This window comes from Gymnodraco acuticeps, unplaced genomic scaffold, assembly GCF_902827175.1.
Source record: "Gymnodraco acuticeps unplaced genomic scaffold, fGymAcu1.1, whole genome shotgun sequence".
Classification (NCBI taxonomy): domain Eukaryota; kingdom Metazoa; phylum Chordata; class Actinopteri; order Perciformes; family Bathydraconidae; genus Gymnodraco; species Gymnodraco acuticeps.
In genome coordinates, this window is record NW_022992250.1 from 5,736,422 (window position 1) to 5,763,844 (window position 27,423).

The 27,423-nt window shown below is 40.7% G+C and overlaps 3 protein-coding genes across 4 annotated transcripts; 1 reads left to right on the top strand and 2 right to left on the bottom strand.

The window, feature by feature from the left end:
- Positions 1 to 729: 729 nt before the first annotated feature.
- LOC117540240 (clathrin interactor 1-like) lies at positions 730 to 12,578 on the bottom strand. Its single transcript, XM_034206826.1, has 12 exons — positions 12,353 to 12,578; positions 8,420 to 8,524; positions 8,008 to 8,104; positions 7,374 to 7,482; positions 6,928 to 7,131; positions 5,542 to 5,710; positions 4,836 to 5,046; positions 4,631 to 4,712; positions 3,792 to 3,869; positions 3,119 to 3,432; positions 2,052 to 2,226; positions 730 to 1,898 (listed from the first exon to the last, which is right to left on the bottom strand). Exons 1-12 carry the CDS (start codon positions 12,391 to 12,393, stop codon positions 1,534 to 1,536), a joined length of 1,950 nt encoding a protein of 649 aa, XP_034062717.1. The 5' UTR covers positions 12,394 to 12,578; the 3' UTR covers positions 730 to 1,533.
- A 1,266-nt stretch (positions 12,579 to 13,844) lies between these two features.
- Positions 13,845 to 18,390, top strand: LOC117540184 (pinopsin-like). Its single transcript, XM_034206734.1, has 6 exons — positions 13,845 to 13,860; positions 15,001 to 15,356; positions 15,742 to 15,910; positions 16,130 to 16,298; positions 16,893 to 17,126; positions 17,759 to 18,390. The coding sequence occupies exons 2-6, from the start codon at positions 15,020 to 15,022 to the stop codon at positions 17,936 to 17,938; spliced, it is 1,089 nt and encodes a 362-aa protein (XP_034062625.1). The 5' UTR covers positions 13,845 to 13,860; positions 15,001 to 15,019; the 3' UTR covers positions 17,939 to 18,390.
- A 298-nt stretch (positions 18,391 to 18,688) lies between these two features.
- tpst1l (tyrosylprotein sulfotransferase 1, like) lies at positions 18,689 to 27,147 on the bottom strand. Of its 2 annotated transcripts, none has more exons than XM_034206733.1 (6): positions 26,920 to 27,147; positions 23,375 to 24,050; positions 22,630 to 22,788; positions 21,777 to 22,030; positions 19,963 to 20,164; positions 18,689 to 19,311 (listed from the first exon to the last, which is right to left on the bottom strand). In XM_034206733.1, exons 2-6 carry the CDS (start codon positions 23,777 to 23,779, stop codon positions 19,276 to 19,278), a joined length of 1,056 nt encoding a protein of 351 aa, XP_034062624.1. In that variant the 5' UTR covers positions 23,780 to 24,050; positions 26,920 to 27,147; the 3' UTR covers positions 18,689 to 19,275. The 2 variants fall into 2 exon arrangements, with proteins under 2 accessions (XP_034062624.1, XP_034062623.1); XM_034206732.1 differs by having other exon boundaries at positions 23,375 to 24,054.
- Positions 27,148 to 27,423: the final 276 nt, after the last annotated feature.

Genomic DNA, 27,423 nt, shown 5'->3' on the forward strand with positions numbered 1-27,423 from the left:
GAAAATGACAAGAGGCTCTGCTAAGCTGTGTTAACACATCAAACAGCAAACACTATACACAAAGTCACACACACTAATTCATTCTATTCTCACACACTTCACTCAAGACCCCCAAACACTTAAGCATGCTCTCAACTAACCTTAAAAATAATTCATTCAAACTCAGCTATTGAATGAACTCCTCCAATGTCCATGTCAAATTGAAGGGCAGTTATTTCTTGGTACAGGTGGTGAGTTGCAGATAGGCAACCTTTGCACCAAAAGACTACCAAGTTTGCTGACAAAAACAGTTTGTAATTACATGTACATTGCTAGGTTGACCAAAAATGCTGAAGTGAGCCACCGTCTTAAATATGGAAACATTTTAGAGGATGATAACGTTCAGTCTTGTAGATAATGATTATCATGTCCCCTTTTCATTCAAATTAAAAAAGATGATCCTGTCCCTCTATCCATAAACTGTACACTATATGGTTTCATCATTATCGCAACGTCAGCAACAGAAGACTTTGATATCGAACTCAAGGATATTTCAATTTTTAGTACCAGCACAAAGCTGTGTTTGAACATGTAACTATTATAATTGTTTCTTGTGCCAATCGGTTCAATTTGTTTAATAAAAGAATGTTAGAAATAATTTCTTATATATTATTTTCATTACAAAAGCAATTTGTTGAATTTGAGCAGTATTCTGAAAGCAGCAGAAAGGCATAACTGACGACACATCTGTTTCATTTCCCTTGTTATATCTTTATTGCGATATTCAACAAGGTTATCACTTATCGCACATTTTCCCCATCTTGAGAGGAGAAACCTTTCTTTAGTAGAAATCTAAATAAAACACTGACAAAGACTTTAATCAGACAGAGGCATCCAGAAAGTTACTGCTCATTATAATATTAAGAGCTGAACATTTTAGGGACCTTTGTTCTGGGCATGTTAAGGTTTCACTCATTAAAAAACTTTAATAAAACTGTTGGTGTTTATTGAACATGAAATTATTCTGAACTGCTACAAGACTGAGCAAAAAGAGGAAAGGGGAGAAAAAGTCAAATGCAATTCATCCATAAGGCTCAAGAATAAGCATACACTCACTCTGCTCTCTGCTGGAGGACCAGAGTATGGATTCACTCAAATGAAGACTTTGTAAATGTTTGCACTGATTTGTCATAAAGGGGGATATACTGTAGTTAATTTATGAAACAGGAAAAGAGGGAGAACCTTTTCACCCACAGGTAAGTAATGACTATAGGCTCTTTAAGTCTCTCTGTATGACATCATTTCACACATCAAACAGTTGAGGGGCACCTGTGGGTGCTCTGTCCTCCATCAACATGTCACAGGCTGGGGGATGATGAGCAGTCGCCAGCTCGCCACAGACAGCAGAAGCAGCGAGAGAAACATGCAAGGTGTTCTTCAAGTACAGCAGTCCTTCTGTGGTTCAAACTCTCATAATGTCAGACATGCACCCTCACACACACACACACACACACACTCAAACACACACACTCAAACACACACATTTGCACTCCTTCATTTTCCAAAACTGCCAAAGTTAGCGAAGGCATCCTGTTTGGGAGGAACCATGGCCAGGCTGATGGAGTGTGCTGCTCCTGGCACTCCCATGCCTGCCATCCCGCCCATCATCACTGGAGCGGCCATGCCCAGATTCATGCTCATGTTCATTCCCATCATGCCTTGGTTTACAGGAAGTCCTCCCATCCCCATGGTCCCTGTGGTCATAGAAGGGGGGAGACTCGATGACAAGATAGCAGGCATTCCCATGGCGTTGCCGGCCATCATAGGATTGGCTGGTGGTCTGATAGGGTTCACGTGAGGCGGGGAGCTGAGGTTCAGTCCTCCGAAGTTCTGGGACAACAGGTTGAGGGGAGGAACTCCTGCACATAAACATGAGCAGGGAGAAGTTAGTACTAGGTTTTACCAGTAAGTGAGATAGTAAAACTGACAAACGGTCAAGTCACATTTATTTATCTTTTTTACATCTGCAGGCTGTACAAACAGAAGATGAATCACAATTTGGAAGATGATACCTTGCTGCTGGATGATGTTGTTGAGTGTGGGCGGTGTCTTGGAGGGGTTGAGGCCTGCTGATAGGAAGTCCAGGCTGATGTTGACGGAGGGGTCCGACCAGGTAGAGCCTAACGATCCTGGACCTCCAACACCAACCTTCTGCTGATCAAAGGGCTGCTGAGAGCCTCCCAGGCTCTAAAATAAAGAAAAGCATATTGTGAAGAACTCAAAACTGAATGCAAGTAACAGCCATAAACTGGAACTTCATACTAGGGACAAACTGATATCTGCATGTCATTAGTATCAGCAGATGAAGGCATTCAAATTAAATATTGGAATTTGTCAGAAATGTATATTTCCTCAAATATGAAAGGCCAATAGGATGATGTGTATACGCACATGATGTGAACCATTGACAAAGAGAGTGCAAAGGTGAATGTGTGCATTTAAGAAGAAAAAAAAGGTATAGTCTATGTTTGCATCTGCCAGTGGGCCATTATAATGATATTGAGACTTCTGCATAGACAACATTTAAATATTTAATTATATTTGTGCCAAATTATCATACATGTGTGCATTCCTATTTTAGATTTATTGAACATTTGAACTAGAAGCATTCTTCAAGGGTGCACTGACATCAATCTTTATATACAGGGGTGCACATAACTGGTACGCAGGTATGCATGCGCGGCAAACATCTGAAATGCGCACCGTCACTTGTCTCACTAAGCGCATTTGCGTACCGGCGGACTTGTGAAGCATTTCCAGAAGGCGCTTCGATCACTGGACGACAGAGCCGGTGTACAACGGAATTGTGCCACAACTTCCGGTGCGAGTTCCACGCGTGTGCTCTACTAGCGCCCACCCCTCCCGTCAACGTACAATACTATACCCCCACCGACAAAACGCACCCCCCCACCCATCGACGTTCGCGAAACAGAGGGGCTGAACACATAACTTTGCGTGGGCAGCCCTGAGTACCAAACATTTTCCCCTGGTACTCATTTGAATAACTCACTAAGAAAGTTAAGTGCACCCCTGTTTATATAAGTTAGGAGTCCCTGTCCAGGAAGGGAACCATACATACCTGTTGAGAGCGAGAAAGGGGCATTGTTGGCATAGCAACAGACGCCCCTGGTGTTGCACCTCCCAGAGAGAAAGTCATGCTCTGAGAGGCGCTCAGCGTTGCGTGTGGATTGGTTAGCTGATGGTTCACTCCCCCCATCAGATCAAAGAGCTCTGCAGAAGGTGGGACGGTGGCAGGTTTGGAGCAGGGGGCGGACTGGACGCTGCCGAACAGATCAGTGACGGGCTGGGAGGAACCGGAGGGGGAAGCTGGCTGATTGGCCCCAAAAGCATTCCAGTCTCCAAATTCCCCATTTCCATTGGATGGGGCAGCAGCTGGCCACAGGAGATTAGAGACATGTTAAATTATTATTATAACATTCATCTTGGGCTTTGACACAAACAGACTCTTTCACCTTGTCCTAAATGTACGGCAATTTTCTAAAAATCTTTTGGGCGTTGCCATAAACTAGCATCTAATAAAACTGTGACTGACATTAGGCTTTGTGGATTTGTTTTGTTCATCAGTTGATCTTAAGTCAGTTTAATTGTTTCTTTTGTACGCTCTTGTACAGTGATGGACACAGACTCTCTCCATATCCCTACACTCAATTTTCTGTATGAATAACTTTCCCCCTTGGTCCGGTCAAAATGTACCGAACAAAAGCATCTGATGGAGGGAAGACCAAGTTTACCTGTGGAATTTGGGAGGCTGGCAGAGGCTGCAGGAGAAGAGAAGTCAGCAAATCCACCAATGAGGCCTGAACTGCCACCTGGAGGGTCAGAAACATGCATTATATACAAAAAGAAAAGAAAATCAAAGGACTAACAACTCTCTGGTCCAATAAAGAGTGACAGGACTTGTACACCACCTTTTAAATGATCAGATTACCAATCAATTATAAATGAATTTAATGGCAGGATTAAATGTAACGTTATATTTTAATATAATATTATAAGAATGGTATACACTTCACATATTGAGTCTAACACATTGATCTTTACAGTGCACTGGTATGTTGCCATTGTTTTGTATTTAAAGCAAAACAAAAAGGGTAGCAACACTACAGTACAGTGCAAGGTATTTGTTTTGCAGAGCAGCAAAAATAATCCAGAAAGAACCTGAAAGTTTGCATGTAGGATCAATTCAATTGTAGGAGTACCGGTGCTGATCTAAGTTTAAATCGGACAACACTAGGGTGCCAAACTATTGGAGCCCTTGAAAGATGGCAGCATTTTCCCAACTGAAAGGCTAAAAGTACACTGTACTGTGATGTTGTTCCCCTTTCCTGCTTTACAAACTAAATAATGACAACATTTCAGCATTTTATTTTTCTCTTGTCTATATTTGCATATTTCATTTTGAGGTCATCCATAAGTAATGGGAAGTGATTAAGTTAAGTTTCTTTGTAATACTTAGATCAGTTTACAGAAAGGAGGCAATTAAGTTATCCTCCCAACTTTTTACAACACCTAGACCAAGATCCTGGCCCTTGTTTTTGATATCTTTGCATTCGTGAAAGTTTGTATTTACCTGTTGCAGTGCTCTGATTGGATAAAGGGTCAATCACTAGTAGGTCAGCTAGGCCGCCACTCGAAGACTGCCTGAGTGATGCCTGAAGACAGAAGCAGAGAGAAGCAGTGATTAGAAATGTACAATTCAAAATGTATCCCACATTTTTAAGTGTGTGTGTGTGTGTGAGAGAGTGAGTGAGTGAGTGAGTGAGTGTGTCTTTCACCTCTGGGCTCTTGTCTCCGGTGTAGTGCGCTGCAGCTCCCAGGTCCAGAGTCTTGTTGCTTGTTGCTCCGCTGCGTTTCCGCGTGGTCGTCGTCGTTGTTTCTGTTGCCTGTGTGATCTGAATACTCTTCGTTGTGACAGTTTCCTCCTCGTCTTTGAACTCAAGGGTTTCCTGCCTACCGTTCCTCGATGCTCGATCCTCCTCGTTGTCACTATGGCAACCGGACATGAAGGACGAATGAGGAACAGCACTCAGGAGATTTTGTATTGATTGTTTTTTGTATGTCTGTGTTTGTTTGGTTATGTAAGGGTAGATATTTATTTCAGGTTTCTACCAGAACATGTTTACATGCTTTAATGTATAAAAAAACCACATCATTTTCCCCAGACTGTCTCTCTGAGTATACCAGTATCAATGCTTCATTAAGCAAGCTTCTCTTTAAACCCTTCTTTAGAAAAAGCACAGCCAGCTCTTATAGCCTTGGGAGATACAATTGAAGTGTAGCTGCGGATAAAGAAACACAGATTGGGGCGGTATATTCATATTCAGCTAAAATGAAATGTAATATATTCTAATAGGCCTGAATGTGATGTGAAGGGCAGCCAAATCTGATTATATGTAGCCTAAATCAAATGACAGCGAGGCTATGACTATCTAAAGTGCGTGGTGAGGTGATATTGGTGATACTAACAGTGGGTGCATTTACCTGATTCTCTCCGGTGAGTCGTCTCGTTCCTTCTTCCTGAACTTGTTGATTGTGTCGTCTATGGTGCTGCCTATCTTGTCACTGATCTCTCCGAGCTTCTCGCTGAAGGGGAAAGCTCCTTTGCTCTTATCCCAGTCCTCATCCCACTTACTCCGATCCAACTCGTTAGCTGGAAGGAAGAACACGTAAAAAAGGAGAGAATAAACCTGAGCTGTTTTACAGACATCCGTCAAGTCTTAATCAAGAACTATATCATTTAAATGTACACACAAAAGAAAATCCTTGCATTGTAGAAGTTGGAAGAAGTTGATCAATAAATGTTTTTTAACTATTAAATCAGTGATTTTTTTTGAGGATCGACTTGTTGACTAATCTATTTACATTACAGAATAAATAATATCCGCAATACTTGCCAAAAAAATGACGGTTTTAAAAGGTTTTAGTATATGGGCAGACAAGGCTTAACTATATTTGATAAAGTTTTGTGTTTCACATCATTGAAGAAATCTCTATGTATAGACTTAATAAAAAAATGTCTACAGTGTTTGCTTTACATGATATCCATTAGGAATGCTCCGATATCGGCCGATACTCACTCTCTGCCGATCGATCGGTGCTCTCTAAAAATGCCTATCGCGAGAGCCGATCGCATGACGTCAAATGATGACGTAAAATACATGACACTTTTCTCTGTGCGCGGCAAAACAAGCTCGCTAAAATGGTTCACCAGTCTGGCAGTAGTTTAAGGTGTCCGAAAATGACAATAAAATAGCGGTATGCAACGCGTGAAGCAGAAATCCTGCAGCTCTGCCTGCTGTGACGGACGGACGAGCAAAACACACACTAAGAGTTAGACCTAACACACTTAGCTATTGTATCTACCTCTGGAACCAGCTAAACTAGTTATAGATATATGTATTCTTCACTGTCGGGTCACTCAGTCATTACTGGATCAGCCTGTCAGGAGAGAGAGAGAGGGGGAGAGAGGAAAAGAGAGAGGGGGAGAGAGGAAAAGAGAGAGGGGGGAGAGAGGAAAAGAGAGCGCTTCCGCTAATTTCTCCCGTGTTATTATCCAAAGTTAATGTAAACTTGAATAATGTACTTCATTTGAATGTAATAATTATGTTGTTTGTGGAAGCGCCAGTGAATGAGCCCCATTAACTGAGTTTTAAACATCACTTTAAATGGAAGATCCCCATAGGCCCCGCCCACTCGGTCGGATCGGCGATAGGTATCGGCCAATACTGATTCCGGCGATGGGCCCCAAAATTGGCGATTGGAGCATCCCTAATATCCATCATTCAAAGCATGTATAGGGAAAGTTATTATAACCATTTAATTCACATTTGTCATTCGCTGTCAAAGGAGGCGCACTGAATTACTTACAGTTCTTGATAATTCCGCCTACTCCTCCTGCTAATACTACTGCTCCTCCTCCTCCCATACTGTCACAGGACACTCCGATGTATTTATCTTTGTTCTTCTTGGCTTTCTTCCTTTCCTCTCTCAGTCTGTCGTCGTCCTGGACAAACTCCACCATCTCCTTCACCTTCTGACGCACATTGATGCCCTGATCCTTACCGCTCTCATCTGGACAGACGCACAGAAAGAAAACTCAGGAGGACTGGTAGAAATGCTGGTTAACTCAGGATCCTGTTTTTTTTATAATGCAGGAATGCTAACAATGAAATGAACAGAATTCCGTCTTGTTGAATACACTGTATGCATGCTCCCCGGAGAAAGAACTCTGTATACTTTGATCTTTCTAAGAGTGTTTATTTTGCAAACAAATTAACATAAAAGTTAAGACGAATTTTCATTAAGAGACTCACCAATGAGGTGGTAGTTTTCTAAAGATCGCAGGTCGTAGATGTGTTCTCTGGCGCTGGTGACGACTCTTTCAGACCCATTCCTGATCAGATAGGCCAACAGTAGCAAAGCCTGTGTGTAGAGGGTGGAAAGGGATAGTAAGAGATGGACTGAAAGACGTGACAAGAGTTAACTTTGGGGAGGATTTAGGTTCAATTGCTTTGACAGAAATAATCTTTCCTTAAAAGAAAAAAATCAGTTCTGCTTTACTTAACTGTCCCTTCTTTAAACTTAAAAAAACCCAAATCATTCAATCTTCCTTGGCAATTTCATAATTTATAATGTTTTCATTAAAGTATTTTGATTGTGTGGGAAGGAAACAAATTCAGTTATAATGCAACATTGCTCTAAAATGTCACACGATACATACAGAAGAAAAACAGAGAATGAAAAACCCAGAATGACATGGATCCAATTAGATATGTAACACTGGAGCACATATGGGTGTGTGACTTCGTTAACAAAGAGGAACAGAGACTCGGCTTTGATGAATCCTGATACAACAATACAGAAATGAGCTGCACAGAACAACACCACAGTTACAGTACAACACAGACACATCTGGGGAACATCCAACGAACCACAGTGTAACGATACCTTGTACACTCGTCTCCAGTTCTTCTTGTTGTCCTTCAGCATCCTGGTCCACAGCATGTTCATCACCTCTGGGAACTGCTCATACATAAAGGTGGATCTAACACACACAAACACAAGACCACAAAAGTTAAAGTGCTTTGAAAACCCAATGCATGTTAACCAAAACACAATCAGGTCAAGTAATCGGGGCCCGTAGTACAAAAACATCTTGACCTTCAGATACTATCTTACCTGTGACAATTGTAGAAAGGGTTTAGCCCACAATGCATTACGGATTAACAGTTCCTAATTCAATGCTCCTACCGTAACTTAAAATAGGAGTACCGCATTAAAAAGGAATCCTAAATTGCCCAAATCTTCTTACGCAATGAAATATCAATAGGGTCTGTGTGTATGTGTGTCCGAGACATACTTGGCTATTTCTCCCATCAGTTGTCCGGAGGGTCCCCAGGGGTCGTCATTAGTTGCCTCTCTCACCTTGGACTCGATCTCGGAGTAGTTCATCACCACATTAGTGCTGTTGACACAAACATTTTCTTTCAAATGTACTCCAACACATTTTGATATTAACATCACTATTTCAAACATGTAAAGGTGAAACTCTGTGGCTTTGCTTTCTGATCTTACTGTTAATCAGTCTGCATTGCAAGTTATCAGCAAATGTTCTGATGTCCTGATTCCCTCTTATGTCAGACAGACCCAAATACACACATTTGTATATCTACACACTTTTACACAACACAGATGTAGTGCTACACATGAGAACGCCTCACTCATGCAGCACACACTAAAGCTGACAATACGTTAAAAAAAAGAGGATTAGAACAACAAAGATATCTTTTATGCAGGTGTCGTACAGACAAAGAAACCATGTAAGACAAGGAGAATCTCAGCTGCCTGAATTATAAATGACAGCTTTCTAAAAGCCTGACCCCTGCACTTCAGGTGGACACACCAGCGTTGTGTGTAATAAATGATTCAGCTTTACGGGGCACAAAAGGGAGATGAGACGGTGTGTGCATGAAAGAGAGGGGAGCAGGGGGTGTGTATCCATCTGTGTGTGTGTGTAAGACAGTGAGGTAAACACAGCCAAACCTCGCCATAAGCAATGCCTGCTTCCTGTCCGCTTTGATTCTGTGTGCTCACCAGCTGCTGTGTTTGTGTTCCTGTCTGTGTATCTCTTGATGTGCATTGCTTGCTTTACAGACCCCCGAAAACCACAGCCAAAGCACTAAACATGTGAACCACACAGCTTTCACTTCATTTCCTATCATGTTCTTTTTTCAGATCCTCTTCGCCTCTCCCAATCTGATTGATTGATTGATTGATTGAAAAGTTTATTAACAGCTTGTATATTGGGTACAGTACAGTACAGCTCAAAACATACAATTGTTAAGGGGATGCAGACCAGAGAAAGACTTTCGTCTTGTTTACATCAGGGTCCCCCATTTCCAATTCATCATGTCATTTAAGACATATTTGACATACAGATGGCTTATTTAAAATTTACATACAGGTGGTTTTTTACATACAGATTGCTTATTTACAATTTTCATTTTAGATTTCGTTCTAATACATCCTAACCGGACATTTAAGACATACCAAGTCTACAGATATAGTTAGTAACAGAGTCTAAAATGCGAGTATATACATAGATGGGGGGGGGGGGTAAGCTGTCCATTGTACGACAGGTTGAGATTTGTACCATTACCGGGGCCAGTTTTACAATGCTCTCCCCCGAAGGTGCTCTTTAAGAGAGGTTTTGAAGGTAAGTATAGTTTCACTTTCCTTTACAGTTGTGGGAAGAGCGTTCCACCTTGATGTGGCATAATTGCGAAACGTGTATTCCCCCTTTTTTGTGCCAAATCTGGGTTTCACATGATTTGTGGAGCTCCCTCTGGTGTTATGATCATGGTATTCCTTGATCTTTGGGAAGAATTTTGACATGTACATGGGTACCATAGAGGTGTGGATCTTGTAGACCAGGCCCATTGCAAGTAGCTGTACTCTGTCGTCTACTCTAAGCCATCCTAGTTTGTCAAAGTGGGCAGAGGTGAGGTGGGTTCTAGATGAAAGGTCAAGCAGTAGTCTGACCAGTTTATTTTGTGATGTTTGAAGTTTTATTTTTAGCGCCTTAATCTCCTGATTCTATCTTCCTCTTTCCTTCCACAGCACCTTTCCTTGCCGTCTCTTTCCCTATAAGCTCTGCCACTCTCCTAGCTGAAGGAAATAAGAGGCATCTGTACATCACAAGAGCTGCCTTTGACTGTGTTATTGTCGGTAGATTAGACAGACATAGACAGCGAGAGCTCCATAGTAGTGTGACTCTTCATCTGCAGGGAAAGCAAGGCTGCTGCTGCCAGCTCTATTGAGGTAGATCAATAATGGAGTGTATTCATCAGGCCCAGCCAGGCACATTATTATCTATTATTCCGTTTAAATCTCTGTTGAGCTCTCAGACTGTGCGACTTTACTGTATATTCCCTCTTCTTATCTCCTTTCTTCTCTCTCTTCACTTATCTTTCCTTTATGCAAATCAACCGGTATTTTTCCCTGATCAGATTTTGCTAAATAATTTGACAAATAAAGTGTAAAGCCAGCCAGAGAAAGTGGGGTCTCAAATGAGGAAATGTGGAAAATAGAGCTATGATTTTGAAAATGTAAAAAGAAAGAACTTAGGGACGACCTCCTCTTGGAAGCCTTGTTGGCCATACCAATGTTTTTATCTCATCATGGTCTGTATTTAAAGAGGTATACAGGGCAAAATGAATGTTAGAGTTCATCAAACTCTCTTCAATAAAAACATTATTTTGGAATATATAATATCGCACTCTCCTTGCCACTGGGCAGTTTCTCTAAATAAAAGGTTTCAAGGTTTCAGTATTCAGATGAAATAACTACAGTCTGAGTGTTCATACAACACTCCCACACAGTATACCTTACACTGCAATTAACCTTATTTTCAGAATTGATAAAATGCAAGTGCACATTAACAAGTAGGGCTTACTTATTTGGGAAGAAAATTGTAATTACAATTATTTTGACTGCAAATGCAATATGATTTACACTATTGGAGAGAATGCTCAGTGTTGCAGAATCATTCTCACTTTCATTGAGAAACATATGAAGTATATACTATGGGTCATACTTTACTCCCTTAAGGAAAAGCATTAGAAACACCGCTCAATATAATGCAGTCCAGTTCAGCGGCACTGCGAACTGTACATGTATATTTAAATGAACCCACTCAGACAGTTTCAACCAAAGCCGATATTCAAATCATATTTCGATAACAGAGACGAGTATGCCACTTATAAAATGTCCTAAGAAATTAAGACGGACATCAAAACTCTACCACCAAAATGTAAATTATTTGACAAACTGTAGGAAAAAACCCGAAATGATTAAGAAGAGTACGCAACTAATAATGAATTGCACCTAGATTTCACTCAGTAGCTGAATTAAGTATACATAGGAAGTTTTTCTATTTTATGTTATCTTTAATTATTTGTACAGCTCTTGTTACTAGTTTCTTTACACACAAACAGGAGGGTAGGCTGTTGTTGTCCCACCTCCTGGGTAACAGTATAATGACTATATCAATTATACTGCCCATTATACTTATATATCCCACAGACACACGTCACAATGAAGCATGTAGTCTAGCACTCAGAGAAATAATCAAAATATAGTAGTCTGCATCAACAACAGTAGCCATTACAGTATGATCTAATGGACGAGCTTTGTTGTCCTAACTGTCCGGGACCAGGGGGTCATCGTGGGCTGCGTTGAGACATGGTTGCTCGCTTATTTCCAGGAAAAGTACTATCCACAAACAATTATCTGGCGTATTAGCTTGCCATCCTTGATGCTTAGCTTCCCAATGAGGAAACAATGTTAGGTAAATGCATGGTTTAGGTAGCGGGCATCAGGGTGGGAAAGGGCGTGATTCCGCAGCACCAACACACAGAGACGACCTGGGCTTAGCAATACTAGCGAAAACAGCTAACTGGATAGCGTTCGTTGTGGTTTGGAACTAAATGAAGTCGGAGTTTGTAATTGTAATTTCCATGGCCTATATGAATAGGTGTAGAAAAAAACATGCAATGGGAGAATCTATTGTTAAACACAGTGTTGAAGATTGGCAGCTTGCCAGCTAGGAAGAGCTAACAGCTGAGGGGCTATCTCCGTGACGTATCCTGTCCTCTCTCAGCGATAAAAGCTGCTGATGCTGCCCGGCTAAAGCTGCTGATGCTGCCTGGGTAAAACCGCCTAGCTAGCCGGTTAGCTTAGCAGCCACTTAGCGGTTGAGCCAGTGCTCCACCTGCTCCTCGGTATTACTCACGCTTTGTCCACTAGCTCTCTGACTTTCCACATATTTAGCATCTCCGCACGGAACTGCGGGATTGCCGACTCGATGGTGTGTTGCCCCCGTGCCTCTTCGCCTCACAAGACAGAGGAGGTGTCCCGTTACCGACGACAATCCCCCCCCAGCTCCTTGATAAGCTCCGGTAGTACAACGGCCGCTGCGGTTAACGGTTCGGCCCCAGTTGCTACGGGAAACGTCGTTCTCTGCCTACGTCACTAAAGCGTCGATATGTTCCCTCGCTTATTAAATACAAAAAGTGAAACGATTAACCTATTATTATCACAATTAAATAAAAACACGGTATGTTACTGCCAACATCTAGATGGTTTTGGTCCTCATTTTGAGTGATATACAGAATACAGTAGGAGAGAGCATGGGAAATCAGTTATACATAGCCTACTGTGCCAATTCAAAGCAATGGCAATGTCAAAGCAAAATTGTGTTGGAAAATGTTTTATTGTATATTAATACATTTGGAATAGAAGAATAGAATATCCTATTAATTAATATTGACTTTTTTCCCCATTGACAGGAACAAAGCCAATTTTTCTGCACTTTATTCATGCAGTTAAACCAGACAGCATCAGCTTATCTAATGTTAAACACATAATTAAACTAGCAAGAACTTTAAGTTATTAATCAATTATATAATCATGCAAGTTATACACTTGTCAAATATTATGTATCACTGCTGATTTGTGTCTAAAGGTTGGCCCGGACCTGAGGGAACCTTGCCCAAGTTTACTTCAAAAAAAAATGTGTGTGTGTGTATAGAATAAAATAAAAAGCAGACTTTTAATAACTGACCAAGAGATGTTTGTTTGTTTATTTAGAAATGAAGCTATTGTTTTTGGCCTTTTGTTTGTCTGTGGAACCAACTTAGAAACTAAATTAAACATAATGAGGCTTGGAGTAAATGTATAGTTTAGAAGTGCTTAACACAATTTCTTGGAGATATTTGTAGATAAAATTCACCTGCAACTCTCATCCAAAAGTGTCTTTTTTTAAACAAACTCAGCTACTCTTCTGTTTCTTGTACAGATGTTGTAGGTCTCTGCCTAAGCGTGATAGTTCAAACAAAAGAAACATATAGAGCATCACAATAGTGCATCAGTGGCTTATTGTGTTAAAATCTGTAATGCAGGATTTAGGAGCTGTATATTTGTATTACAATGTAATAAAAATAATCACAACCCTATCTACTTTGGTTTTGTAAAAAGCAGCCTACTCCCCTAACATGTTCATTAGTGTCTTCCGCTTCTGCTGCCAGGCTGAGTGTGTTATTGGCTCATCAGCTCAGTCCACCACAGCTTGTATTATTGATATGTTGGCTCAGTTATTTAGGTCTCCAATCTGGTCTAGAATAAAGTAAGGAACATAATAAGGACGTGTCTGATTGAGTCGTGGTCATCTACGACAGAACGTTAGATTCTACACCTTGGTTTACCATTTCTCTGTGGGAATGTGTCCTTGGTCCTGTGAAGGTTTGGAGATGTTATTCACTTTTTGATGTGTCTATTAATACTGTACTATGTTATAGAGGTTTGTTTAGCCAACATTTGTATTGTAGTAGTATAACTCTGCTCTTAGTGTTTTTATTTTCAGAGATTGAATTAACTTAGATGGTATGTTGAGTAGCACTTGAAATGTGTTGGCTCTATGAAACCTGATGTACTTATATGATTCTGTTTTCTTCAAGGTTGTGTCTTCCTGGTCGAATGTACTTATTGTAAGTCGCTTTGGATAAAAGCGTCAGCTAAATGCAATGTAATGTATGTATTGCTTTTTAATGACTGCTTTTTAATGACTGTTTTTAAATGCCATATTCTTAATGTCTTTCCTTGTTGTAAAGCACTTTAAATTGCCTTGTGTTGAAAGGTGCTATATAAATAAACGTGCCTTGCCTATGTATTTAAATGTCAATAGGCTATAGAAAACGGGGGAAAACAATAAACATATAGCTAACTATTTCTATTGTCTATAAACTATGATAACGATAATTGAGTGTTTCCTTTATTGAGGGTCTGTATTTCCGTTATTATTTTTATAACAATATGGATAGACAAACCAAATGTATTCTATGTGAACACAATGGGGTGTTTAAACACTAGGAGCATCCCACAGATATATGTGTGTGAGAAAAACAGAGCTAAATATTGCATCCCTTCATCCATGTCTCAAGAGTACATAGTGCTTAATAAGTGTTTTCTGTCTTAAAGGGGTTCTATTATGCAGATTTCCAGGTTCATATTTGTATTTAGTGCCTCTACTGTGACATGTTTACATGCTTTAATGTTAAAAAAATGTCTTTATTTTTCTCATATTGCCTGTGCTGCAGCACCTCTGCTCTGATTGGTTAGCTGGCCGCTCTGTTGTGATTGCTCAACCGCTTAGAGATGTCCCGCCCCTTAGCCAATGTGTTGGGGCGCTAGCCAATAGAAGCGCAGGTGTTTCCTAGTGATGTCACTATGTAGCGGAGAAAAACAAAGTAGTCCAATCGAGGCGTCTCAGGCATGGGGTGAGGAAAGGGGAAACCCCAAAAATCCTAATAGGGCCCCTTCAATCATCTAAATCCGCAATAATGTATTTGTTTTATGACTTGTTCATTCTGTTTATCGGTTTAGGCATTCTTACCAGGAAGTCATGGTGATCGTCCTGCAGCAAAGCTACAACATCAGCACCGGACACAGCTCCGTATCGGACCCCGGTGCGCTACCCCGGGCAGTTCACACCTTGGCAGCCGTGTTCCTGGGGGTTATTCTGGTCCTGGGCTTCCTTGGTAACTTCCTCGTGCTGATGGTGTTCTCGCGTTTCCCCGGGTTGGTGACTCCTGTGAACCTGCTGCTGATCAACATCAGCGCCAGCGACTTGCTCGTCTGCATATTTGGGACCCCCCTCAGCTTCGCGGCCAGCGTGCGCGGCCGGTGGCTGACCGGGTCCTCTGGGTGCCGCTGGTATGGTTTCTCAAATGCATTTTTTGGTGAGTGATCGTATTAACTCCACCATAAATAAAAGTGTTAGCATCCGTAATAAATCAAAAAGTACTTTCATATTTCAAAAAGAAGATTTTCTTTTAAAGTATTTATGTTTAGATACATGTTGTGCAGTTGTACCCATTTTAGTTAATCTAATTTAACAATAGAATGCATCCTATTTTAGATGTTAAATGTAAACCCTTGTATCTGCAGCTGTACATGCAATGGAGTAAAAGTACACATTCTGTGAATTTAGGTCAGAGTTGATTCAACTCGCAACTCGAGACTATCATGAAATTATTCCTATTCAACTCAGTTGAATAGGAATAATTTCATGATAGTCTCGTTTGATGTCTCGCTGCAGTTCTTTGCTGTTCTTCTCTCTGTCAGGTATAGTATCTCTGGCGTCTCTCTCTCTGATGTCCTTTGAGCGGTACTGTGTGCTGCTCCACAGCTCCCCCTCAGACTCCTCCCAGTACCGCAGGGCCAGACTCGCTGTCGCTGCCTCCTGGCTTTACTCACTGGTCTGGACTCTGCCACCACTGCTGGGCTGGAGCAGGTCTGAATCACTCTTTAGAATCACCATGAAACAATTTCACTAATCAGATAATTCATGTATACTTATTCAATCAAATGCATGCTTAAACTAGGAGGATAGTATATGTTACTTTAATTAGTTCGTAAAATACATATTAACAAGTGACTCGTTTAAAAGTAAATAACAAAATTAAGTTTTGCTTTTCTGAAAATGTCTGTACAATTGTATGTCATGGAGCAGCTACGGGCTGGAGGGTCCTGGCACCACCTGCTCCGTCCAGTGGCACCAGCGCTCGCCCACAGCGCGCTCCTACATCAGCTGTTTGTTCATCTTCTGCCTGCTGCTGCCGCTGCTGCTCATGATCTTCTGTTACAAGATCCTGCTGGCTGTGCGATCGGTGGAGAGACAGGTGAGCGTGCAAAATGACCTTTGACCCCTCTGTGTATTATATGTGTTGGGTCATTTTTTTTATAGGGTGCCATTTGGACTTCATAAGTTGGGTGAAATAAATAGTTGATTTACCTACTTTTTAATGTTCTATTCTATAAAGGACATATCTAATTTGCTAAAAAACAAAAAACACACCAGTGTTTGTGGAAGCTATGTGTGAGTGTGTGCGTCCAGCTACAAGGAGAGAGAAAAACAACTACAAAGAGAAACAAAGCAACTTCCAAGTGATTCAACACAACTTCAGGGAGACAAAGAACAAACAGAGACATGTCTACAAGGGGACTAACAATTACAACAAAAAGAGACAAATAAACTAGGTTGCTGAAAATAACAACAAAGCAAGAAAAGGTTACTACAAAGAAACTCAAAATAACTCCATACACCCAAAGCAACTACAAAAATACATACAAGCTATTAAAAAAGAAGCAACAAAGACAACTAATAAGACACACACAATTACAAAAAGGGCCCAAACAAACTCAGAAAAAAAAGGTTAAAAACTCCTGTAGAGAGCGTGTCAGGGCCCAACATCTCATAATCACTGTGTCTCCAGGTCAGCAGGATCAACCGGCCCTCAGCTGAGCGGAGGGAAGGCCGTGTCCTTTTAATGGTGGTTTCCATGGTGACAGGCTACATATTGTGCTGGATGCCATATGGCGTTGTGGCAATGCTCGCCTCATTTGGGCGGCCGGGAGGGGTGTCGCCTGCCGCCACTTTAATACCATCCCTGCTGGCAAAGACCAGCACCGTCATCAACCCGGTTATATATGTGCTGCTCAACAACCAGGTAACAACACCTTCCTGTAAACATCCCTAACACTGTCATCACACAATCACAATTATGAGAGACTTGTACTTTACTTCAATTGTGTTCTACTTTGTACTGCTACCCGCTACAATTCAGAGGTAAATCGTGTACTTTTTACTCCCCTACATAATTTAATATCTTTAGTTACTTTGCAGATTTCAATTCCTGATGTAAAAATATAATCAACACTTAAATAAGGTTTTTAGTTACACTTGGATTAACATTCACAAGCTACCCTGCAGCATACAAAGTAAATAAGACTGCACCTTTACCAGCTTTGATATACACATTACTTCATCAATAATTATAATAAAAAAATACAAAATATATTATTTTAAAATGGGCCAATTTGGATAATGAGTACTTTTGCTTTTTGTACTTTAAGTATATGTTGATGCTTATACTTTTGCACTTTTACTTAACATTTTGAATTCAGGACTTTTACATACAGAGTATGTTGTATTCCTACAGTCTTGCACTTCTACTTTTACTTAAGCACAATATCTGAGTACTTCTCCCTCCTCTGCCCTTCTTCTAAATAAGATTGTTTTTTATTCAGCTAAAGGTGCATCAGTTTCATGCTGCCTCCACTTCCTCTGTGTTTCTCTCAGTTCTCCAGATGTTTACTGTACATGATCAGGTGCAGATCAGAAGCCCCGCCCCCTCCAGTTCACCGCATCCTGCCCCGTTCGCCAACAGACCAACAAAACACAGTGGCTGCCATGTTCACATCCACAGATGAGCAGGAACAGAGGCCTGCTCTGGGGCCAGTGGTCCAATGTGCCTCATAGAGGTCACATTTAACCCTATGATCAGTTTGTTTTTGAATTCATTTGCCTTTTTTCATTTTTAAGAATCAAATTGGAATTAGGAATTATTTTGGTTCTTATTATAGAAATGTCGATATGTTTGAAAAGTTGTTGTTGAATAGTGGACCACACTGCGTAATTTGTTATGTCTGTAAATGTTTTTCACAGCAGCACTCTGATGTATGTTTGCCTTTATAGTCTGAGTATAGCTGCACTTTATTACCTCAGTCCATTGTTAAACCTTGCATCAGTTGTAGCTCATTGTGGTCTAATCACATGGTTATACAAGTTTAGTTTACTATTATTTGATTTTATATTTTTATTTAACACTCTATCTCAGGGTTTTATTTGAAAAGTGTGCCATTTAACTTGAATGTTATTAGTGTTAATAATATTCGTATTCCTACTAAACCATAAAGACAGACATGTCATGTGTGTGCTTTGGTCAAGAATATTTTGTCTCCATAAAAGAAAACTTGGCAAAAAGGGTATTTTTGGGCTGTGTTCGCACCACCAGTGGGCGCTGTGGCTCGGTTTACTGTCAAGCATGCTCATCCAGTATTATAGATTATGTGTGTAATAATACTGTTAATAGGTTTATTGTCAAGCACCTCAAAAGCGGGCGTAACATTGTGCTTAACAACAAATAACATATTTGTATTTTATTTTTCCAGAAATATGTCCTTAGTTGATACCTTAACAAGTAGTCAACAAAATACATGAAGAACATTATTAAAGGTGACACTTTTTTTTAATTCATGTTGAACAATTTACAACAATCAAACAACCCTCAATTCAGATAGAACAACGTTAAGGTCCTGAATGAATTGTCAACACCAAAATAATTTATTAAGAAAATAAACATACGTCTTCAAAAAGATACAGTCATTATGCTTCATGAACACTGACTGAGCTCTCAGTAAGTGAAAGATTCTTCTAAAGACACATTCACATTTGTGGTGAATTAAACAACTCTACAGACATGTTGAAATACTTTCAGTTACAAGGTGAGAGGATGCGTCATTGCAGTGTGATACTGTTGATTCGGACATGTTGGAAAGTGAGAAACTTCTTCCAGAAGCTAATCCATATGGGATATAAAACACAAACCACTGTGTGAGGTCATGTTTGTAACACTCCTATCCGCGTTCAGACATATACACCAGACATAAGTCTTAAAAACTATTCAAAAATACACATGAAATACTTTTAACATCTGTCCTTTGAGGTGTAATTACTGCTGAATGAGACGTCTGTCTTTAAGGTGCATCCATAGAGTGGAACAGGGAGTCTGGATTTCAGGGATGTTCCTCGAAAGCTTAACTGGGATGTGGATTCTCTGTTGCTTTCAAATTCTAAGAAAAGAAAGACACAATGTTCACTTATGAATGGAAATATTTTCAAGGGTGAAAAGTAGGAGAAGAGGAGTAGTAGAGTAAAAGAGTACGATTGGAGCTTTGATTCATTTTGACAGCTGTTAAAAAAATAAGGTTTGCATGACTGGAGGCCACTACAGAAATTATGTTTTTGTGTTAAAGCTGCAATAAGGGGTCGCACTCCAGCAGCGTACAGCGTGGTCGTGTATGATGCATATCAGTGTTGTGTTGCTGTGATATCAATGGGTGAAAATTGTAAAGCCCATTTCTTAAGTCTTAAAATTAATAGTGTTTCTGTTTTGCAATGTTATCAGTGTTACTTCTCAATAAAAAATATATATCTTTATTTTACCAACCTTTAACTTGATTTATAAAATAATTCCAAACAAATATTAAATAAAATTCCTGGCAAATCTGTGGTGCCGACCAAATAGTAGATAAATCAACGACAATATCGAATCATTTAATTTAGAAATAGCAAATCACATGGGCTTTTATCGCAAGACAGATTAAACAACATATTAAATAATTAAAAAGTCAGTAGTTTTTCAGTAAAAAAATAAAATGTATATCATTTATTTTTAAATTGAGCCGTGATACTGTTGTTTAAACAGTTTGTTTTAAGCTCACCTGTGAGTTGTTGAGCGGAGACACCATGGGCTCTGGCTTGGTGTAGTCGGGTGGGTTGTCGTGGGGATTGTAACCGAGGCGAGCCAGCATGGGGGCAATCTTAGCCATGTCGCTGATCACGTCGGAGGGAATGTGCCCGACCCACTTGGAAAGGGCGTCTGTGTTCACCGGCTTTATCACCTGGTCTGTGGACTGCTCGACCCTGCACACAAACACAAGGTCAGTCTGTTAGTGTGTGTTCGACTGGAATGCTGCGACTTTAATGGTACTTGTCATAAGCTACTTAAGAGTGTTACATGTTTTATTTATGTATGCAATTGCACATAGTGAACGTCAATACAACAGTTAAGACAAAAAATTACATAAAACGTCTTTTCATTTATTTATGACACTGTAAATGCCTTCATATAAAGATTATATAACAATATAAAAATGTGTTTTATGCTTTATTTAATTGCCATTTAATCTCTTACATGCATATCTTCCCACCACCCTAAATAGATGTGTTCATTAGCATGTACATACATGATTCAGAACCACAACATGTCACATTTCTGAGGATGTTATAAAACATTCTTATGACTAATATTGCGCCAACAGTTGCATAACTCGTCAAAATAAGGGTGCCAATTCCCTCAGAATGTGGCCTAATTCCTTAAAATACACGCCAGGTTTGGGTTTTTAGCAGGTTTGAAGCGGACAGATTTTCCACCAAATGCCCTGAGCTTCTGCCCTGCAACGAGATGCTCAACTTGAATCACGACAAATAAGTGGAGCAACACAGATTAAACATCTACGGAGGGGAGTCTGGAAGTTTCACTTGGCCCTGAGAGGTTTGGCTGCTTCAGATGAAATCTCTGGCTCTAAACAGACTTCCCACTGGCTCAGAAGACTATATGAGTTGTTAGTGTTCAAAAGCTGCCTCTCAATGTGTGCTACATCTGAATTCTGTCAAGAAAGAACATCTTAATATACTTAAATAACAAGAAATGATGGGCTCTGTAGGTGCAGGTCATTGAGTTCTGATCTCTGTAATATTTGTGGAAATTGGTTGATTGAAACAAGTTGGAGTATATTCTTCGATGACACACATATTTTCCTTTTTATTTTTATGGCTAATAATCTGTTTAATTGCTGTTCCACAATTATACATGTGAAACAGTGGGGAACGTTTTTAAACAGCATTTATAAAAACATACATATTTAAAATATTTTTCTCAAAACATTACTTTCAATTTATTTTGTTTTCAGAAGGTTTATGTAACATTACTAAGGAGGGCAAAACTGCAAAATATAATTTTTAAGTATTTTACATTTCTGTCTCAGACCCCTTTGAAGTGATGTTATTTGTATTCTTTAAATGACAGCTATCCAGTTATACATGATATAAAGTCACATGAAGATATTTCTAGCAGCTAAATTATGCTGTGGTTGGCTTTTAAAATCATCAACGATCAGGAACCAATGAGTTTCTTTCTATACAGTCGACAGGGACAGAGGCTGAAGATGGAAAGAGAGGTGTGAGATGTGAAAATGACAGCAGCCTGTAAGAAAAGACTGACACCCTTTGACTGAAATATATCTCAAAGCAACAGGGTGGGAATATGCAGGTGGAATAATAATGCAGAATGAAAAACACAGACAGGGGAAGATCTGTGCTTTCTTTTCTACCGTTGACATCCAACCCAACATCAGCTTTTACATTTGAGTAATAGCATGCCTTTCCAGTAAATATGAGCACTTGAAACTAAAAGGATCTGTATGGTCAGATACCACTTGAGCTGACTAACTGTACACACATTTCACATACTCACTTGGACAGAGACACGCCCCCAGCCTTCCCTATCAGCTCTTCATGGTGCAGCACTGACGGGTCCCACTGCAGCTCCAGGAAGTGAAGCAACTTCCTCATTTCCTCCTCTGAGTGGAGGACGAGCTGCTCATAGCGGACGGGCAGACATCTGGACTCTCCGGCCGCCTGGCACTGGCTGAACATGGTCTCCACGACGCTGCTCCACTTGGTCAGACTGTCCCTGTAGCTGGTCAGGTCGAAGCCTGAGATAGTCACCTGTGTGGAGGTAGAGATAAGACAAACAAATTAGACTTATCACAACGAATAACAAACACAGGATGGAAAATGTCGCAATGTGCAAGCAGTACATATTTGTAAGTGGCTGTGTATGAGCAGCATGAGGAAGTTTGTCTGCCAGCCAGCCAGCCTAATAAAAGAAAGATACCCGGTGTTGGGAAAATACCAAATGTACTCTTTCAATATCAGAGTAGCACATGATAACAAAGACCCAACTGTAACTGCGTACAAGACCTGGAAGAGCGTCAGGACTGTTTTAGGCATATGATAGCTATGTGATTAACATGATGATTCAGCCTCTATAGAGATAGATATATGGCAAGCATGATCATCTCTGACGTGGGTCTTAGCTAATCTAAACTAAACATTGTATACTGCTTTGAACCGGTATTCCTCCATCTTGTGACTGTAACCCTCTCTTGTATATCAGCATGTGAAGGACACTGTTCAGGAACTAGTTGTCCCATTGCTCTGTATGTGATGACTACTTCCATTCTTGCAAGGATAATAAATACATGTATCCTGGTTATTGAAGCTCAAGCCGGTGACGAGTGATATTTTTCTAACACCCAGCATACCTTGCGTGATATCATGGAGTGGACGGTAGCCCGCCCGTCTCGTAGCATGAGCACAAACTTGGCTTTGGGGAAGATGCGTGACAGATACGAGAGAGATTTCAAGGCGAACGGGTCCTTGTTGCAGAGGCGAGGTGCAGGCTCCCCGTGGCCAACTATCACCTGAAACACATGGAAACGGATTATTGGTGTTTAAGTTATAATTATTTTATTTGTACACACATAAGGGTACCTGCAACTCAGATAATGACACATGTGAAATGTAACCAGAAACCACCCCTCTCCTTCAAGAGAAAAACAAACCGTAACAAAAAAGGAGAAAGAAAACTGACCTAATATAATCTAGAAAAACACAAAAAAAATGTTTTTATCACACCAAAAAGCGCACAAAATGGGGAGAAAAACTAACAATCCAGTCAAGTCAATAAATAATTGTTATTCAAGCAAAAAAGTATGCAATGAATGTTTTTGGAGGGTTCGAACCGTCAAACAAACAAAAGGAAACACAAGGAAATTATAAAAAGCATTTTTTCACCTAAAGAAATGTTATAGTCCAAATGATTCACAAGAAAATAAATAATAATACATATTATATAACGCTTTTCCAAATGTTCAAAGACTCTTTTCCGAGAAATACAAAAACATAAGAGTGAATTATTTTTGACATCACCCTAAAGATGAAGCATGCTTTCTACAGCCCAACATGTTTGCAGACAACAGATGCTGTGAGGTGCAGCGACCGGCTCACCTCTAACAGGAATGCTCGGACGGCTGAATCTAACACCTGGTCGGTGACGCCGGCCTCGTCCAATCGGATCCTCTCCTTCACCGAGCGGCTCCAGGTGGCCCGCATGGCCAGGAGGCGGGGAATCACTCGGGTCTCTTCCCCGCACCGCACTGCATTGTGGGCGTCCAGCATGACACGCATCAGAGTGGTGCCGCTCCTGGGAAAGCCTCCGATGAAGATGAGGGGCGTGTCTTCTGGGAAATGTTCGGTCAGGGATGAGCTGTGATTGGCTGAGCCCAGGTTCAGCTCCATCCACCGGTACCGATGGCTTTTGGGGGGGCACTCTATCCCGCTCATCCCCAGGTAGAACAGGGAGGCGGAGCAGAGGAGCACGCAGCCCAGCAGCAGGCGCGATCTGTTCCTCATGGCTCAGATTCAGGGGGGCATACAACGATGTCCAGGGGCCCCTGAGGAGGCAGAAGTGGACGTAGCTGCCTCTCAAAACTCAGCAAATGTCAAGTCAAGACTTAGTTTACACACTGTCAGACTGGATAATGAAGACGAGTGTGTGAAAGACAGCTGAGATGAGGCAGAGGGGGGAGTCTCCTCCCCTCTGCAGCTCCTCAGCCCTGGTGTTGGTGAGCAGGATCCAGGCCTGCCGCGCTCCACAGCCAACCACGTCTCTTATCCATCGCTCCTATCTCAAACAGAAAAAACAACAGTTGCAGAATCAACAATCGTTCTACAGCTAAAGCTGAAAAGATGAATCAATTCCAGTTTCCAAAATGTGACTATCCTTGGTTTCTTTACTCCTCTATGACACACACTGGGGTTTGGACAAGACAATATATCATTTTGGGATTTGGGAGGCACTGGTCATCATCTTGCATCCTTTTCTGACATTTTCTAAACAGAAACAACTCATCTCTAAATAGAATAAGTTGCTGCCCTGTGCAGTATTAGATGAGATTTGTTTACATGCATGGTTTCTCCACTTGCTGAGAAACAAATGAGTAACTCCTTATATTATTCACCGCCCTGCACGACTGAGTTGTTATCAACACGCAGGGTGTGATGCTGGCTGCTGGCTGCTGTCTTCTTTGCCAGTACTCCCTTTCAGAGTGGCTGAAACGCATCCAGCTCTTGCTCTCAAAGCAGCTATTTTGCATCTTTCCTCTGGGAGCCATTGAGCGTTAAGCCGTGTCAAAGTTCATTGGGGCATGCAGCACAAACACATTCTCAGACAGTGTATCTGAATCCACTAATTACAGCTTCTTCATGTTTGTATTCTCCCTGACAGTTCCTGTCACACTAAAAACACAAAGCTAAATTATATTAGATTATTATTGCGCGTGCAAGCTGTCCTGCAACTTCCCTGTTCTGCTTCTGCAATGCGCCCACAAGCAGTTTCCCCAACATCTACCGGTAATTCCCCTCATTAGCACATTAGAAAATACAACACACACAATTGCAACAATAAGAGAATGCAAATAATTATTCAATAACTGATAATATCACTTATGATGGTGATTTCATTATAGTTTTTGAATCACTTTAGAGCAACATTACAGCTCTGAAACTCAAACTGTTGTTTTACTTCTTACAGACGTTTCTCAGAAGTGTTTTGATTTGGGTCTTGTTCTGACTGAATGTGCAGGGAGCTGAAAACATCTGGATCCCACGTGGGGAATCCTCCTCTCCCTAGGCGGGAGAAGCTTTCCTGTTAAATGTCTGATGATCAAAGCAAGAAAAAGAAAGAAGCAGCTGGAACTGAGGAGATCCCATCCTGCCTGAGATGCTGCCTAGGCCATGGTTAGTCCACTGGTATCCCAAGCTTTGCATGCAATTCTAATGCCTTTCCATGCAGAGATTAAGCCACTTGTAGTTTGCAGAGAATTAGGCCAGTGCAGAGCCCTATAATATATATATATATATATATATATATATATATATATATATATATATGGCGCTGGGCCAGTGATTTAAGAGAAGAAGGCTGCTTTTTTCCTCCAAATATTTAAAGGGCCAGTTCACTTAAATCACAAAACAATATATTTCTCAAATGTAACAATTGTTTTAATTTTTGATTATAAGGTCAAATATTTCCCTGATGACTTGCTTGGTCTATAAAATAGCATTCAATGACTTTCACAATTCAAATTGCTAGTGTTTTTAGTCTAAAACACTAAACACGTTCTGTTTACATACAGTTTATGTTCTACAATTGTTGTTAATGTTTAAATGTTTCATAAGGGGGGTTCAAAGGAAAACAGTTCCAATGAAGACTGATCAACAGTGAGACACAGAAATGTCTTGGCTGAGTTTATTTGATTCTCTAATTCCATTTACCTCCAATGTATAAGAGCAGAAGCAGAAATGTCAGAGACAAATATCTGGAGGCTGGCTGAGCAAAACCAATACTATCTGATGACTTGACAAGTTTTTTTTCACGAAGAGTTCTTTGCAAAGACTAGGAGTGGATACCGACTCTGATAAATCGGTGTATTGACCTTGGAAAGGCCACTGCATCCGCTCATCAGGGACAAGTCAACAAACAGTCTATAATAAGCAGAAAACAGTGACCTGTGACCACAGCCAGCGGCTGGCGAGAGAGAAAGCAGCAAATTGATATCTTTGTGAAGAAGGTTGTCAGGAAACCCAAAGCCAGAGTCGCCTCCTCTTCACAGACTTCCTGCCAAAGGGAAAGTCTGACAGGGAGAACAATCCTACAGTTAACCTGTACTGGAGTTAATGTGTTGATATGTTACTGTGCATACATTGAGCTGCATGTTCCCCAAGTAATTTTACACATTACATTTATTTTTGTATGAGCTATTCATATTTTCTTTAATATATGCTGCAGGAGGATTCTCCATAGGAACAACACATTTGAAATTAGATCATTACTTTTGCTTTTTGTGATTAAGATGCTTGTTGGTGGCATCATTGACCAGCAGGATGTCACTACATCTAAATTATTATTTTTACTCACAGGAAAGGGAAATGACATATATAAATGTCCCTTCTTTAAGACGAATAAAGGTATTCTAATTATGATTATATATATGTGTTATTAGTATGAGCCATTTTTTTCATCTCAACGCCTTGATAACACCCTCCCCTCAGTGGCAACACAGTGTGAAATTAGTATCCTAAAGGTTCACATTGCAGCCTTTTTTGCCGCTTGCATAAAATATGTGTCGAACCAGCCATGTGCATATTTGAGGAGATACCATAAAGAGGTCAGAGCTTTCCCAGCAGTCAGTGGTTCAATAGGATTACCCCTCGGTTGCAGATTGGAGGCCCTGCAGCCACCAACATCTGGCCTGCGTTGATGATGCATATTGCCTGCAAAAATGCACCCGAGGCTGCAGGCGCCCACCAGGTGAATGACCTATCAGTCAAACAAACCGTGACCGACCAGCGGCCACCTACAGCTCAGCAAGAAAAGCCCCGACAGTATGCTATTAACCTCACAAACCGGGTAAATATACTAATTAGCTGTCCGTAGGTAGCAAACACACGTCGTAAATATATCAGATCCGTTAAAAATGGTGTTCACTCACCAGCGTCTGTGAAACTGCCGAAATCTGAAAAAAACAAAACATTAACCTTGATCCAAAAAGCTGAAAACCAGCAGCTCCTCTCAGCTTTCTCTCATGTGAAGAACATAGCGGCGAAGGTCTAAAGGTTTTTTAGTGTTTCAAAAGACACATAATTACACAACGTTTCGCTGGTGGTTCCCGATGTAACTTTGTACCGTGAGAAGTCGAGCTGTATCTAGCTACCGATGAGGCAGAGCAAACGGAGCTCTGATTGGTCAATGCACGTTCTGAATATGCTTGGGCGATTCCTATTGGTCGAGGTGTTAAAGGGCAATTCCGCTGCAAAGATAAACCCTTGTTTTTTTTCTTATTCACACTCGAGGCTAAAATTACTTTACCTCATCGATCTGTGTGCTCTCAGTAAAAGCCCACAGGGGAAATGTAATGTGTTTAGTTGAGGTTAACTCCACCTCATTTCATTTTGCCGCCTGTTTATTTGTACAACATTTGGCTAACTCTGTTCGA